The 17037-nt window shown below is 48.8% G+C and overlaps 1 protein-coding gene across 1 annotated transcript in view; it reads right to left on the reverse strand.

The window, feature by feature from the left end:
* The window catches only part of TRAPPC6B (trafficking protein particle complex subunit 6B), an 84067-nt gene that overhangs the window by 51929 nt on the left and 15101 nt on the right, over positions 1-17037 (reverse strand). The window contains exon 4 of the mRNA XM_063947642.1: positions 14852-14935. Within this exon, the coding sequence (XP_063803712.1) occupies positions 14852-14935 (84 nt within the window). The remainder of the gene's footprint in view (positions 1-14851; positions 14936-17037) is intronic.

Consider the following 17037-nt stretch of genomic DNA (forward strand, 5'->3'; position numbering starts at 1 on the left):
TCTCTAATTTCAAAATTAACTATTCCAAATTGGTGGCCGTTAATTTCACCATGGATCATGAGACATGAGCCTACATCACTCCTCCCTGCTTATGTGGTATCCCACTTAGGTCCACATGTAGCAACATCCCCAAGGTGTTCCATTCCAATTTCCCTCCTCTGCTCCAAAAACTGCTGGCAGAACTTAAGGACTGGAACGCAAAGATGTGTGATCAAGATGAATGTCCTCCCAGGGACAATGCTTCCCATTTAGATTCCTCTTTCCTGCTTTACTGCCTTTCATACTACATAGAGGAGTAAGCACTTAGTAGGCCTGCAACTGACAAAGTTTTTGCATGTATTATCATGCAAATGTGTTCATGACAATCCTGGAGTGGACCAGGGCTGGGAATCACAAGCAAAGGATGCACACTAAAGCAGCTTCTCTCTTGCCCATGATGCCAGGGTTGCCCTGGCTCACTCTGGTACCCTCTGTTTGTTATCTGCTGCTAGGTCCTACTTTGTTGTGCTTGTGTAAACAGACAGATCAGCCACTTATATCATTCAGACTACACCCTCTGACCCCTTTATTTGGGAACGCAAACTTCCCTCCAGGTTTGTCTATGTATTAGTTTGACTTGTGACATCAGAATGAGAATATGCATGCCTTCCAGCTGGCGGATTCCTCACGGTTCCTGAGTTATGTGATTTTAGCTGTTTTTATACATTTTTGAAAAAATAACAGATCCAAAACATGTGAGGGTGGTTTTGGCAAAACACGGGGGTCGGCGTACATCTCTAATCTGCACCTCACCTTTATTTCTGGTCATCTTTGTCTGACACGACACCCCCCTATGTACTCAAAATTGCTCACTTCCTAGAGTCTCTCCCTTTGCAACAAACTCTGTACTGATGCTAATGCTCTTCAACATCTCTTGGCTCTTTCATACAGTTACACATGCCTACAAATAATTGGGAACCACCTTAAATGTGATTGTTATTAATAATGATTGCAATGGGGAAATGGAAGTGATTGCATGGTAATTTTAAGGACAGGGCCTAGGGTCTAAAGGCTATCTATAACCCAGATGCTTTTTGGGTTGTGTTAAAATAGGAATTTATTACCTACCAGTAATTCCTTTTCTCCTAGTCCGTAGTGGATACTGGGGTCTTGTACTTTAGTACCATGGGGTATAGATCGGGTCCACTGTAGCCTGGCACTTTAAAACTTTTAGTGTGTGTATGTGTGTGCTGGCTCCTCCACTCTATGCCCCTCCTACCAGACTCAGTCTAGGAAAACTGTGCCCGAGGAGACGGACATAACACGAAAGAACAATAAAACAGTGGTGAGCCAACAAGCCAACACACAACCATAAACGAAAGGAGGGTGCTAACCAGAACAGAGGATACCAACACCAACCTAACCCGGATAGCACAGCTATCCCAACAACAGAATGGGACCGCAATGTCGGTCCAACCAAACAGTTACACAGGTAAGCAGGAATGAAGCACTGAGGCGGGCGCCCAGTAACCACTGCGGGCTAGGAGAAAAGGAATTACCGGTAGGTATTACATTTCTATTTTCTGTTATGTCCTAGTGGATACTGGGGTCTTGTACTTTAGTACCATGTTGAAGTCCCAAAGCTCCCAAATGGGTGGGAGAGTGCTGAGACCCCTGTAAAACCGCCTGACCAAACTGAAGGTCATCCTTGGCCAAAGTATCAAACTTATAGAATTTCACAAAAAAGTTTTCGAACCAGACCAAGTAGCAGCTCGGCACAATTGTAAGGCCGACACACCCTGGGTAGCTGCCCAGGAGGACCCCACCGACCTTGTCGAGTACGCCCGAATAGACGTCGGCAAGGGCAGAGCCGCCAACGTATAGGCTTGTTGAAGGGTCAACCTGAGCTAACGAGCAATAGATTGCTTAGAAGCAGGCCGACCAATCTTGGAGGCATTATAAAGGACAAACAACGAGTCAGATTTCGGATGATGGGCCATCCTTTTGACATAAATCTTCAGAGCCCTGACTCCGGGCCAACGGAAGCATCAGACAACACCGGAACCACAATAGGCTGATTCGCATGAAAAGCTGACATCACTTTAGGCAAAAATTGAGGAAGGGTCCTCAATTCCGCCCTGTCTTCATGAAAAATCAAATTAAGGGATCTTACAGGATAAGGCCCCCAATTCCGAGACACGCCTGACAGACGCCAAAGCCAATAACATCACCATCTTCCAGGTGAGAAATTTCAACTCCACCCTATGCAAGGGTTCAAACCAGTCCGATTGGAGAAAGGACAGAACCACACTGGAGGTCCCACAGAGCCGTGGGAGGTACAAAGGGCGGTTGTAAATGAAGAACTCCCTTCAGGAAAGTCTGTACTTCTGGCAACAGGGCAAGTTGTTTTTGGAAGAAAATAGAGAGCGCCGAAATCTTTACTTTGATGGAGCCTAAATGTAGGCCCATATCCACCCCCGCTTGCAGGAAAATAGGATTTTAAATTACCTACCGGTAAATCCTTTTCTCGTAGTCCATAGAGGATGCTGGGGTCCACATTAGTACCATGGGGTATAGACAGGTCCACCAGGAGCCATTGGCACTTTAAGAGTTTGAGAGTGTGGGCTAACTCCTCCCTCTATGCCCCTCCTACCAGACTCAGTCTAGAAACTGTGCCCGAGGAGACGGACATCTTCGAGAGAAGGATTTAACACAGATAGTGGCGAGATTCATACCAGCTCACACACAAGGCAAAACAAGCTAACCAGCTTGAAACTCAGCAACCGCTGAAACATTACTTACCAAGTAACAATGCAGTACATAAATAAAAACCAAAGTTGTACTTAACCAGATAACCACTGCAGGAAAACGAAGCGCTGGGTGGGCGTCCAGCATCCTCTACGGACTACGAGAAAAGGATTTACCGGTAGGTAATTAAAATCCTATTTTCTCTTACGTCCTACAGGATGCTGGGGTCCACATTAGTACCATGGGGATGTACCAAAGCTCCCAGAACGGGAGGGAGAGCGCGGAGGCTCCTGCAGAACTGACTGACCAAACTTAAGGTCCTCAGAGGCTAAAGTTTCGAACTTGTAGAACTTTGCAAACGTGTTCGACCCCGACCAAGTAGCCGCTTGGCAGAGTTATAAAGCCAAGACACCCCGGGCAGCCGCCCAGGAAGAAACCACCTTACGAGTAGAGTGGGCCATAACAGACGTAGGACACGGCAAGCCTGCCGTTGAATACTCATGCTGGATAGTGAACCTGATCCAGCGAGAGATCGTCTGCTTAGAAGCAGGACACCCAATTTTCTTGGGATCATACAGGACAAACAGAGTCCGATTTTCTGTGACGAGCAGTCCTCTTCACATAGATTTTCAGAACCCTTACAACATCTAAGGACTTTGATGAAATTGAGGAGTCGGTTGCAACTGGCACCACAATAGGTTGGTTGATATGAAATGCCGACACAACCTTCGGAAGGAACTGCCGACGTGTCCGGAGTTCAGCTCTATCTTCATGGAAGATCAAGTAGGGGCTTTTACAGGACAAAGCCCCCAACTCCAACACATGTCTAGCAGAAGCTAAGGCCAACAAAGTGACAGCCTTCCACATGAGAAACTTGATCTCAGCCTCCTGTAGAGGCTCAAACCAGTCCGACTGGAGGAACTGCAACACCACGTTAAGATCCCAGGGCAACGTAGGCGGTACAAAAGGGAGGCTGGATGTGCAGAACTCCCTTCAAAAAGGTCTGAACCTCAGGGAGGGCAGCCAATTGTTTCTGGAAGAAAATGGATAAGGCCGAAATCTGGACCTTCACGGATCCCAACCTCAGGCCCATATCCACACCTGCTTGCAGGAAGAGGAAAAACCGTCCCAGTTGAAAATACACCGCAGGAAACTTCTTGGACTCACACCAAGATACATATTTTTTCCAAATACGATGTTAAGACGTTACTCCTTACCTAGCCTGAATCAGGATAGGAATAACCTTGTTCGGAATGCCCTTCCGAGCTAATATCTGGCGTTCAACCTCCATGCTGTCAAACGTAGCCGCAGTAAGTCTTGATAGGCAAACGGCCCCTGCTGCAGCAGGTCCTCCCGAAGAGGAAAAGGCCTCGGCTCTTCTAGCAGTAGATCCAGAATATCCGCGTACAAAGTCCTTCTTGGCCAGTCTGGAGCAATAAGGATCGCTTGAACTCTTGTTCTCCGTATGAGCTTTAGTACTCTTGGAATGAGAGGAAGTGGAGGAAACATGTACACCGACTGGAACACCCACGGAGTCACTAGGGCGTCCACCGCCACGGCTTGCGGGTCCCTCGACCTGGAACAATATCGGCGGAGCTTCGTGTTGAGACGAGACGCCATCATTTCTATTTGAGGTACACCCCAAAGATCTGTTACCTCCCTGAACACCTCCGGATGGAGACCCCACTCCCCTGGATGGAGATAGTTTCTGCTGAGGAAGTCCGCTTCCCAGGTGTCTACTCCCGGAATGAAGATTGCTGACAGCGCCAATGCGCGTTTTTCTGCCTAGAGGATGATTCTTGTTACCTCTGACATTGCAGTTCTGCTCTTCGTTCCGCTCTGTCGGTTTATGTAAGCCACTGTCATTACATTGTCCGACTGCACTTGAATGGCCCGATTTCTCAGAAGATGGGCCGCTTGGAGAAGACCGTTGTAGACGGCTCTTAGTTCCAGAATGTTTATCGGTAGGCCGGCTTCCAGACTTGACCACCTTCCTTGGAAGGTTTCCCCTTGAGTGACTGCGCCCCAGCCCCGGAGACTTGAATCCGTGGTTAGAATGATCCAGTCCTGAATACCGAACCTGCGGCCCTCCAGAAGGTGAGGTAATTGTAGCCACCAGAGGAGTGAAATCCTGGCCTTTGGCGACAGACGTATTCTCTGGTGCATGCGTAGATGGGATCCCGACCACTTGTCCAGGAGATCCAGTTGGAAGGTCCGAGCGTGGAACCTCCCGTACTGGAGAGCCTCGTAAGAGGCCACCATCTTTCCCAATAGGCGAATGCATTGATGAACCGACACCCGGGCTGGCTTCAGGACATCCCGGACCATAGCTTGTATCACCAACGCCTTTTACTGCAGAAGAAACACCTTTTGCACTTCCGTATCCAGGATTATTCCCAGAAAGGACAACCTCTGGGTTGGTTCCAAATGTGACTTTGGAAGGTTCAGAATCCAACCATGACTCTTGAGGAGGCGTGTTGTTAGAACAATGGATTGCAGCAGCTTCTCCTTGGACGATGCTTTTATCAGCAGATCGTCCAGATATGGAATTATGTTCACACCTTGTTTGCGGAGGAGAACCATCATTTCTACAAATCACCTTGGTAAACACCCTTGGTGCTGTGGAGAGGCCGAACGGCAGGGCCTGGAACTAGAAATGACAGTCCAGCAATGCGAAACGGAGATAAGCCTGATGCGGCAGCCAGATCGGAATGTGGAGGTACGCATCCTTGATATCCAGTGATACCAGGAATTCCCCCTCTTCCAGACCTGATATCACCGCCCTGAGAGACTCCATCTTGAACATGAACTCCTTTAGAAAGGGGTTCAATGATTTCAGGTTCCAATGGGCCTGAGCGAACCATCCGGTTTCGGTACCACGAAAAGGTTTGAATAGTAACCTTTGTTCTGCATGTGAGGTGGTACTGGCACAATGACCTGTGCCTGCACCAGTTTTTGACCAGCGTCCTGTAGTACAGTGCTGTCTGCCAACAGAGTTGTTACACAAAGGGGGCGACCCGGCACCGGTCTAAAAATAGTTTTTGATTACAGAAAAACCAAATTTGGACAATTTTCAAGTAAAATCTTTAATATAATGTCCAGTTTGGGGGTGCGCCCAGAGCCAGTGACATATGCATAAACAAAAGGGAGAAAGAAGAAGGCTCTTGTGTGGGCGCACTCATTAATGATAGTTAAATAACTAGAATGAATAACACTAGGTTGCTGACTAATCAACCTAGTATTATTCATTCTAGTTATTTAACTATCATTAATGAGTGCGCCCACACAAGAGCCTTCTTCTTTCTCCCTTTTGTTTATGCCAACAGAGTTGGTAAGCCTGATTTGAAAAAGCAATGAGGAGTGAGACTTTGAAATTCCAGCCTGTATCCCTGGGATACAATATCTATCACCCAGGGATCCAGGCCGGACGATACCCAGACGTGACTGAAGTGTCTGAGTCTGGCTCCCACTGCCCCATCTCCAGGCCGCGCGGTCCACCGTCATGCGGAGGACTTTGGCGTACCTGAAGCAGGCTTTTGCTCCTGGGAACCTTCAGCTTCAGGTTTTTTTGGACTTAACTCGACCTCCCCTAAAGAAGGTATTGGATGTTCTGGCCTTTCTAAGCCTGTTAGGCCGAAAGGACTGTGTTGCAGATGAAGAGAAGGATTTCTTCGGAGCAGTTGCTGCTGAGGGAAGAAACTGAGACTTAACCGCTGTAGCCGTGGATATCCACGCATCTAGAGCTTCCCCAAAGAGAGCCTGGCCTGTATAGGGTAGGGCCTCCACTGGCGCAGCCACAGTCCCCAACGAGCTGAAACAGACATGGAAGATATTCCCGCAGCCATGGAACCCAGGTCTTTTATGGCATAAAACCTGCTGAATCATGTATGTTGCGTAAATATAAAGCAAAGTCATCCCTATCCATCGTATCCAAAACATCAAGTAAGGTTGCCGACCACTTTACTATTGCCCTTGCAATCCATGCAGTAGCGAAAGTGGGACGTAATATGGCCCCTGAAGCAGTGTACATTGGGGGTAATTCTGAGTTGATCGCAGCAGGAACTTTGTTAGCAGTTGGGCAAAACCATGTGCACTGCAGGGGGACAGATAGAACATGTTCAGAGAGAGAGAGATTTGGGTGGGGTGAGTTCAATCTGCAATCTAAATTGCAGTGTACAAATAAAGCAGCCAGTATTTACCCTGCACAGAAACAAAATAACCCACCCAAATCTAACTCTCTCTGAAAATGTTATATCTGCCCCCCCCCCCCCTGCAGTGCACATGGGCCCTCATTCCGAGTTGTTCGCTCGTTCTTTTTCATCGCATCGCAGTGAAAATCCGCTTAGTACGCATGCGCAAAGTTCGCACTGCGACTGCGCCAAGTAACTTTACTATGAAGAAAGTATTTTTACTCACGGCTTTCTCTTCGCTCCGGCGATCGTAATGTGATTGACAGGAAATGGGTGTTACTGGGCGGAAACACGGCGTTTCAGGGGCGTGTGGCTGAAAACGCTACCGTTTCCGGAAAAAACGCAGGAGTGGCCGGAGAAACGGTGGGAGTGCCTGGGCGAACGCTGGGTGTGTTTGTGACGTCAACCAGGAACGACAAGCACTGAAATGATCGCACAGGCAGAGTAAGTCTGGAGCTACTCTGAAACTGCTAAGTAGTTAGTAATCGCAATATTGCGAATACATCGGTCGCAATTTTAAGAAGCTAAGATTCACTCCCAGTAGGCGGCGGCTTAGCGTGTGTAACTCTGCTAAATTCGCCTTGCGACCGATCAACTCGGAATGAGGGCCATGGTTTTGCCCAACTGCTAAAAAATGTCCTGCTGCGATCAACTTGGAATTACCCCCATCGATTTAAGAGTTTTTCTATCAGCCGGCTCCTTTAAGGCAGTAGATCCTGGAACAGGCAAAATCACCTTCTTTGAGAGTCTGGACATAGATGCGTCAACAATCGTCGGGTTTTCCCATTTTTTTCTATCCTCCTCAGGGAAAGGAAACGCCACCTGGACCCTTTAGGGACCTGGAATTTTTTCTCAGGGTTTACCCATGCTTTTTCAAATATAGCATTCAATTCAGTTGACGCAGGGAAGGTTAGCGAGGCTTTTTTATTTCCAGTGAAAAAAAGCCTCCTCAACCTGCTCAGGTGTGGTATCATTAACATTCAACACATCCCTGATAGCCTCTATCGACAATTGCACCCCCTTTGCAAGAGATGCGGACCCCTGCAACACATCCCCATCACTACGAGAAAAGGATTTACCGGTAGGTAACCAAAATCCTATTTTCTCTTACGTCCTAGAGGATGCTGGGGTCCATATTAGTATGGGGATGTACCAAAGCTCCCAGTACAGGAGGGAGAGCGCGGAGGCTCCTGTAACACTGCTTGACCAAACTTGAGGTCATCAGAGGCCCGAGTATCGAACTTGTAAAACTTGGCAAACGTGTTCGACCCCGACCAAGAAGCTGCTCGGCAGAGTTGTACCGCCGAGACACCCCGGGTAGCCGCCCAGGAAGAGCCCACTTTACGAGTAGAGTGGGCCTTTACAGATTTCGGACACGGCAATCCAGCCGTGGAATAGGCATGCTGGATAGTGAACCTGAGCCGCCATGAAATCGACTGCTTAGAAGCAGGACATCCAATTTTCTTGGGATCATAGAGGACAAACAGAGTCACTTTTCCTATGACGAGCCGTCATCTTCACGTAAATCTTCATAGTCCTCACTACATCCAAGGCCTTTGAAGTAATTGAGGAGTCAGTAGCCACTGGCACCAAAATAGGTTGGTTGATATGGAAAGCCGACACTTAGGCAGGAACTGTGGACGAGTCTTAAGTTCCGCCCTGTCCTCATGGAAGATCAGATAGGGGCTTTTACAAGATAAAGCCCCCAATTCCGACACGCGTCGTGCAGAAGTCAAGGCCAACATGGTGACCGCCTTCCACGTGAGAAACTTGAGATCAGCCTCCTGTAGAGGCTCAAACCAAGCAGATTGCAGGAACTGCAACACCACATCAAGATCCCATGGTGCCGTAGGCACCACAAAGGGAAGCTGGGTGTGCAGAACCCCTTTCAAAAAGGTCTGAACCTCAGGAAGAACAGCCAATTGTTTTTGGAAGAAGATGGATAAAGCAGAGATCTGGACCTTGATGGAGCCCAATCTCAGTCCCATATCCACCTCTGCTTGCAGGAAACGGAGAAGACGTCCAAGTTGAAACTCCACCGCAGGAAACTTCTTGGCCTCACACCAAGAAACATATTTCTTCCAAATGCGATGGTAATGTTTAGACGTTACCCCCTTCCTGGCCTGTATCAGGGTAGGAATGACCTCACTCGGGACACCTTTCCGAGCTAAGATCTGGCGTTCAACCGCCATGCCGTCAAACGTAGCCGCGGTAAGTCTTGATAAGCGAACGGCCCCTGCAGGAGCAGATCCTCCCGAAGAGGTAAAGGCCGTGGATCTTCCAGCAGAAGATCCAGTAGATCCGCGTACCAAGCCCTCCTTGGCCAGTCCGGAGCAATGAGGATTGCCAGAACCTTTGTTCTTCTCACGAGCTGAAGAACCTTTGGTATCAGAGGAAGTGGAGGGAACACATACACTGACTTGAACGCCCACGGTGTTACCAGTGCTTCCACCGCCACTGCCTATGGGTCTCTTGACCTGGAACAGTACCTCCGTAGCTTCTTATTGAGGCAGGAGGCCATCATGTCTATGTGAGGAACCCCCCACCAACCGGTTACCTCCTCGAACACCTCCGGATGGAAGCCCCTCTCCCATGGATGGAGATCGTGTCTGCTGAGGAAGTCTGCTTCCCAGTTGTCTACGCCCGGAATGAAGATTGCAGACATCGCCACCGCGTGCCTTTCTGCTCAGATGAGGATTTTTGACACCTCGGACATGGCAGCCCTGCTCTTCGTTCCGCCTTGTCGGTTTATGTAGGCCACTGTGGTCACATTGTCCGACTGCACCTGAACAGCCCGATCCTGTAGAAGGTGTGCTGCTTGCAGAAGGGCGTTGTACACGGCCCTGAGTTCCAGGATGTTTATTGGGAGAAGTGATTCTTGATCCGACCATCGACCCTGAAAGGTTTCCCCCAGAGCGACTGCTCCACAACCTCTTAGACTTGCATCTGTGGTTAAAAGGATCCAGTCTTGAATTCCGAACCTTCGCCCTTCCAGAAGGTGCGGAAGTTGCAGCCACCAGAGGAGTGAAATCCTGGCTTTCGGAGACAGGCGTATCCTCTTGCACATGTGTAGGGGAGAGCCCGACCACTGGTCCAAGAGGTCCAGCTGAAAAGGTTGAGCATGAAACCTGCCGTACTGCAGAGCCTCGTAGGCTGCAACCATCTTCCCCAGAAGGCGTATGCATTGATGAACTGATACCCGGGTAGGCTTTAGGACATCCCGGACCATTGTTTGAATCACCAACGCTTTCTCCACCGGGAGAAATACCCTCTGCACTTCCGTGTCGAGGATCATTCCCAGGAAAGACAGCCGCCTTGTCGGCTCCAGATGAGACTTTGGAAGGTTCAGGATCCAACCGTGCTTCCTTAGCAGCTGTGTCATGAGCGCGATGGTTCGCAATAACCTCTCCCTGGACGACGCCTTGATCAGGAGATCGTCCAGATATCGAATTATGTTCACCCCCTGTTTGCGGAGGAGAACCATCATCTCCGCCATCACCTTGGTGAAGATATTCGGTGCTGTGGAGAGGCCAAACAGCAGCGCCTGGAACTGATAGTGATCGTCCAATAGCGCAAACCTGAGATATGCTTGATGCGGCGCCCAAATGGGAATGTGGAGGTAAGCATCCTTGATGTCCAGAGACACCAGGAACTCCCCCTCCCTCAGTCCTGAGATGACAGCTCTCAGAGATTCCATCTTGAATTTGAACTCCCTGAGATAAGGGTTCAAAGACTTTAAGTTTAGAATAGGCCGTACCGAACCATCCGGTTTTGGTACCACAAAAAGGTTCGAATAATAACCCTTGTTCCACTGCTGAAGTGGGACCGGAAGAATGACCTCTGACACCAGCAATTTTCTGATGGCCTCCAGAAGAACTGTCCTGTCTGCCAGCAGGGCTGTCAAGCCTGACTTGAAGAAACGGTGAGGCGTGGGATCTTGAAACTCCAGTCTGTACCCTCTGGACACTATATCCAGGACCAAGGGGTCCAGACCCGACGACATCCAGGGAGCGGGAGCAGGTTTCTTTCCTTTGGCACGACCACCTCTGAAGAAGGTGTTCGAAGGCTTGTTCTTTCTAGGCCTCGCGGGCCGAAAGGACTGTGACGTGGTTGATGAAAATGTCTTCTTCGTAGCCGGTGCAGCTGAGGGGAGAAAAGGAGACTTACCCGCGGTAGCTGTGGCAATCCACGCATCCAGCACCTCCCCAAAGAGAGCCTGACCATTGTATGGTAGGCCCTCCACACTCTTCCTGGATTCCGCGTACGCAGACCAGTTGCGCAGCTAGAGACCCCTGCGAGCCGAGACGGACATGGAGGAGATCCCCGCAGCCATGGAACCCAGGTCCTTCATGGAATCCCCCAGGAACACTGCAGAATTCTGAATATTACGTAAAAATAAATCAAAGTCACCTTTATCCAGCGTAGTTGATTCCTCCTGCAGAGTGATTGCCCACCTGGCAATAGCTTTAGCAATCCAAGCACAGGCTATAGTAGGCCGCAATATAGCCCCTGAAGCCGTGTAAATGGATTTCAGCGTAGCATCCACCTTGCGATCTGCCGGATCCTTTAACGCGGTAGATCCCGGGACCGGTAACACCATCTGTTTGGACAGCCTGGAGACAGAGGAGTCGACTATCGGTGGGGACTCCCATTTCTTCCTATATTCCTCTGGGAAGGGAAAAGCAACCAAGACTCTCTTGGGAATTTGGAATTTCTTTTCCGGAGTTTCCGATGCCTTTTCAAAGATAGAATTTAATTCTTTGGATGCCGGGAAGGTGAGGGGGGGGCTTCTTATTATCTGTAAAGAAGGCCTCCTCCACCTGTTCCGGAGCGGTGTCCAAAATGTGTAAAACATCCCTAACAGCCTCAATCATCAACTGCACCCCCTTGGCAAGTGATGCTGACCCCCCTCAACACATCCCCGTCACCGTCTGCAGCGTCAGAGTCGGTGTCCGTGTCATCCTGCATAATTGCAAGTGCACGTTTGTGAGAATGTACCGCAGAGGACCCCGAGGAGGCAGTATCAGACCAAAGAACCATAGAGGACTGGAGGATCTGAGTGGCATGCTCAGTCCTAGCAACTCTATCAGAAATCTGAGAAATAGTGCCCCTCAGAAAGACCAACCATTCTGGCTCTCTAGCTGGGATCTGTGCTAAAACAGTGCAATCCTGATTACATGGAATGGAGTCTTCCTGGGAAGACAAATCCTCTGCAGCATATGAAACAGTGTCCCTAGACATGTTGTCACACACCCACCAAACACCCCACAAACACACAGGGAACTGGGCAGACAGTTCCCCCCCTCCCCCCCAAGAATGGCAGAGAGACACAGAGATTGGAGCCAACCCACACACAGCGCTATTAGAGTATAGAGAGACCCTAAACCCGCGCTGACTGTGTCCCTTAATAGGTGACACAGTCCTCCCCTCCCTTCTACAACCCCCTGGTACCGTACAGATAGCTGGAGTTGCTCTGGAGGGACCTGTGTATCCACTGGCAGTGAGCTGCAGGCAGGAAAATGGCGCTGAACGCTGCTGGGTCCGCTCTGAGGAGAAGCTCTGCCCCCTCAATGGCGCTGTCTTCCCGCTCTTTGAAAGATTATACTGGCCGGAGGATTTTGTGCTGGCCTGGATCCACAGACCCCGACAGGCTTGTTGTGGTCAGTGTAGGGTCCGGAGCTGGCCCAGGGCGCCCCTCCCAGTGCCGCACCGCAGTACCGCTGAGCATTCCAGGAGCGCGGTTAAGACCACGCTGCTACCCTCTAGCCGCCCTCTTCACACTGTCCCCCTGCTTGCAAGGGGGGACAGGGACTCACTCGCCACACTTCAGCTCCCCAAGGGGTGGCGGCTGGCTGCCGGGGTAAGCGTTTCCCTGTGGCGGGGCGCGATCGGACCCCTCTGGAGCTCAATGTACAGTCAGCAGGGGCAGTGGCTCAAGACCCCGCAGGGCGGACACTGCTCCTCCCCCTCCTCAGTCCCTCGCTGCAGGGAGGCTGTCGCCAGCAGCCTCCCTGTAAAATAACAAACTCTGAAAAAAGAAAGAAAAAACTTTTTCTAAGAGAACTCTGTAGAGCTCCCCTAGCTGTGACCGGCTCCTCCGGGCACATTTTCTAAACTGAGTCTGGTAGGAGGGGCATAGAGGGAGGAGCCAGCCCACACTCTCAAACTCTTAAAGTGCCAATGGCTCCTGGTGGACCCATCTATATCCCATGGTACTAATGTGGACCCCAGCATCCTCTAGGACGTAAGAGAAAATGAGATTTATGGCAAGAACTTACCGTTGTTAAATATTTTTGCGAGGTACACTAGGCTCCACAAGGATTAACATTGTGGTGTAGAGTAGGATCTTGATCCGAGGCACCAACAGGCTCAAAGCTTTTGACTGTTCCCAAGATGCACAGCGCCGCCTCTTCTATAACCCCTCCTCCGTGCACAGGAGCTCAGTTTCATTAACCAGTCCAATGCAGTAGCAGGTACCAAAGACGACAATCGCTCGTAGCCAATTACACCACACACTCACCGCAGGAGAGGGTGTCAGCGGCTATGCCAATACCAACCCAAAGAAGCTAAGTGAGTCAGGGTGGGCGCCTTGTGGAGCCCAGTGTACCTTGCAGAAAGAGATTTAACAAGGGTAAGTTCTTACCATAAATCTTGTTTTCTGCTGCGGGGTACACTGGGCTCCACAAGGATTAACATCGGGGATGTCCTAAAGCAGTTCCTTATGGGAGGGTACGCACTGTAGCGGGCACAAGAAACCGGCGTCCAAAGGAAGCATCCTGGGAAGCAGCGGTATCGAAGGCATAGAAACTTATAAATGTGTTCCCCGAGGATCACGTAGCCACCTTGCACAATTGTTCAAGGGTCGCACCACGGTGGGCCGCCCAAGAAGGTCCAACCGACCGAGTAGAATGGGCTTTGATGGTAGCAGGAACCGGACGACCAGCCTGTACATAAGCATGTGCAATCACCATTCTAATCCATCTGGCCAGAGTCTGCTTGGAAGCAGGCCAGCCACGTTTGTGTGCAAGAATCTTCTAGTTTTTCTGTAAAAAGAAGCTCTGAATAGGCTGCCTAAGGTAGCCTCCAGTTAAGTGCCTGCATACTGCATGGCACCAACTTACAAACTGAGCTCCCTGTGCATGGAGGCGGGGTTATAGAGGAGGCGGCGCTGTGCATCTTGGGAACAGTCAAAAGCTTTGAGCCTGTTGGTGCCTCGGATCAAGATCCTACTCTACACCCTGATGTTAATTCTTGTGGAGCCCAGTGTACCCCGCAGCAGAAATGGTTATTTATAATAAAACACAAGCCATCTGTATAGGAGTCTATTCTGCAACCAGACAGCAAAATGGAAAATATAGGGATTCAGTAGAGATGATGTATTCCTTTAACAGTTTGTTTTACATATAATTGTCAAAAGTGCAAACAAAAAACAAACAGAAAAGAAAGCAGTATCCTACCATATCAGACATTGCTCAAGTCTAAATTAGCTTCTGGCGTTGGGAAAGGGGGAGTGGCCACGCCACGTAAGAAATGTGCTAGCATCATTGGCGAACACGGCAACACCTCAAGAAGTCTTTTTTTTAAACGGAAATTGCAATTTTTTTTGCTTAGCACAGTAAAAGCATCTGCGTCTGCTGGATGCAGCACTAAATACCACCCAACCCCCCCATCAAAATGAAACCAGAATCCTGATTGCTTGATGGCGAGACAGCCTCACCAAACCCGGCAGTTAGGAAGTATGTTCTACGTAGATTTCATCGGTTTCCATTGTATTGTAAGAAGGCAAGCAATTATCCCTCTGTAAATACTGCCTTATATTTTATTGAACATCGTAATGAAACCTTAAATTATTGGTTTTATCTAGTTTACCTTGCATCATGTAATCAGATCTGTGCATACTATATTGTATTTATTATTACCATGTTTATCCTTACCTTGGGAGCATGCTCCAAATATTGTTTTCCTGCAGACATTGGAGTGATGAGGCGGAACTTGTTGTCCTGGAGAACGTATATTCCCTATGCAAAGAGGAAAATGCATAAAACATTGTGTGTGAGAGCAGCCCAGGCATCTAAAAATAAGCAGAAGTTCTGGGAACTGACGTAGGCAAAAATTCTGGCCATGAAGAAAGCAAATATGTGCAGCAGAGCTGAAATAATGAAATGAGAACAGGGAAGGAATTCCATTCGGTGACAAAAAGCAGTAAAAAGTATGTCTATTACTACTAGCGTTTTTTATCTTATTCGCAGCCAATAACAATATATAAGATCCCCATTGTTCCACGAACATACAGCTTAACTAATTTATACATAGGCCAAATCAATATATATCTTATGAAACTGCTGCTCCTGTAGCTTATCACAGATCATTCTCAAGTGGGGGACAGGACCATGTCAGGGGGCCCACTGGCTGGAGCATACTAACATCACTAGCTCTCCCTCTTGTGCAGTAGCAGAATCAGGCTGCCAGAATGTAAGCAGGACAGTACGTAATGCATGAATATGGGTCGTTGGGTCGACTCAACTTAGGTTGACAGTCATTAGGTCGACCATGGAAGATTGACAAGCATTAGGTCGACAGGGGCAATAGGTCGATATGGTCATTAGGTCGACATGTACTAGGTCGACAGGTCAAAAGGTTGACATGGGTTTTTTGATCTTTTTTGGTGTTGTTTTCTTTGTAAAGTGACGGGGAACCCCAATTAGTGCACCGCTTCGCTCACCATGCTTCGGGCAAGGTGCCTCACTCCGCTACTGCTGCGCTCGGCACAGGTTACCGTTCCCAATTGTAGTCCACGTGGATCGTCAAGTATGAAAAATTCCAAAAATGTTTAAAAAATGTGAAAAACTCATGTCGACCTTTTGACCTGTCGACCTAATGACCATGTCGACCTTCAGTGGTTGACCTAATCACTGTCGACCTAAGCTGTGTCGACCTAACGACCGTATCCCTATACAAGATTATCAGGTTTCATGAGATTTCAAAGGAGCTTCTTGACTAGAGGAGAAATAGTTGGGGGAGAGAACTGTAAGTGAGCCAGAGATCCCAGCTTCTCCTCCTCTCCACCTGGGTGTCAGGGTGCTGGGTAACCGGTTATCTAATGGGAGCATTTAGGTCTAGAGAGAGTCCTGACCCAGTGTGTAAGTAGCACAGAGGCTGCTGCCATTTTATTTTTGCAAGATAAATTATAGATTTTATCTTCTAGTGTGTATTTTAAGGTTACTTAAGTTGTCTTTGTACCACTACAAGGAAACTTTATAAAAAAGCTGTCACTCAATTAAGTGGAGCTATAAACAGTACCCAGGTATCATTAAACTTTTAGTTTAAATCTAACATACACCATTGGTTTACAATCCATACCTACCACCATGACGCATTCCAGCAGGGACAAAATACTCTTTACCTGGACTTCCCTCTTAATTTATGACTGCAATCGCCTGTGTTGAAAATAGGATTTTAATTACCTACTGGTAAATCCTTTTCTCGTAGTCCGTAGAGGATGCTGGGGGCCACATTAGTACCATGGGGGTATAGACGGGTCCACTAGGAGCCACTGGCACTTTAAGCCTTTAATAGTGGGCTGGCTCCTCCCTCTATGCCCCTCCTCCACTCAGTCTAGAAACAGTGCCCGAGGAGACGGACATACTTCGAGAGAAGGAAATACACAGATAGCGGCGAGTATCATACCAGCTCACACAAACAAGGCAAACTAGGCTAACTAGCCTAAAAACTCAGCAACAGCTGAAACATTACTGAACCCAGTAAAGAAACGCAGTACTTAACTAAGAACAAAGCAGTACGGACTACGAGAAAAGGATATACCGGTAGGTAATTAAAATCCTATTTTCTCTTACGTCCTAGAGGATGCTGGGGTCCACATTAGTACCATGGGGATGTACCAAAGCTCCCAGAACCGGAGGGAGAGCGCGGAAGCTCCTGCAGAATTGATTGACCAAACTTCAGGTCCTCAGAGGCCAAAGTATCGAGCTTGTAGAACTTACCAAACGTGTTCGACCCAGACCAAGTAGCCGCTCAGCAAAGCTGTAAAGCCGAGACACCCCGGCCAGCTGCCCAGGAAGACCCCACTTTACGAGTAGAGTGGGCTTTAACAGATGTTGGA

This window comes from Pseudophryne corroboree, chromosome 12 (genome assembly GCF_028390025.1).
Source record: "Pseudophryne corroboree isolate aPseCor3 chromosome 12, aPseCor3.hap2, whole genome shotgun sequence".
NCBI lineage: Eukaryota > Metazoa > Chordata > Amphibia > Anura > Myobatrachidae > Pseudophryne > Pseudophryne corroboree.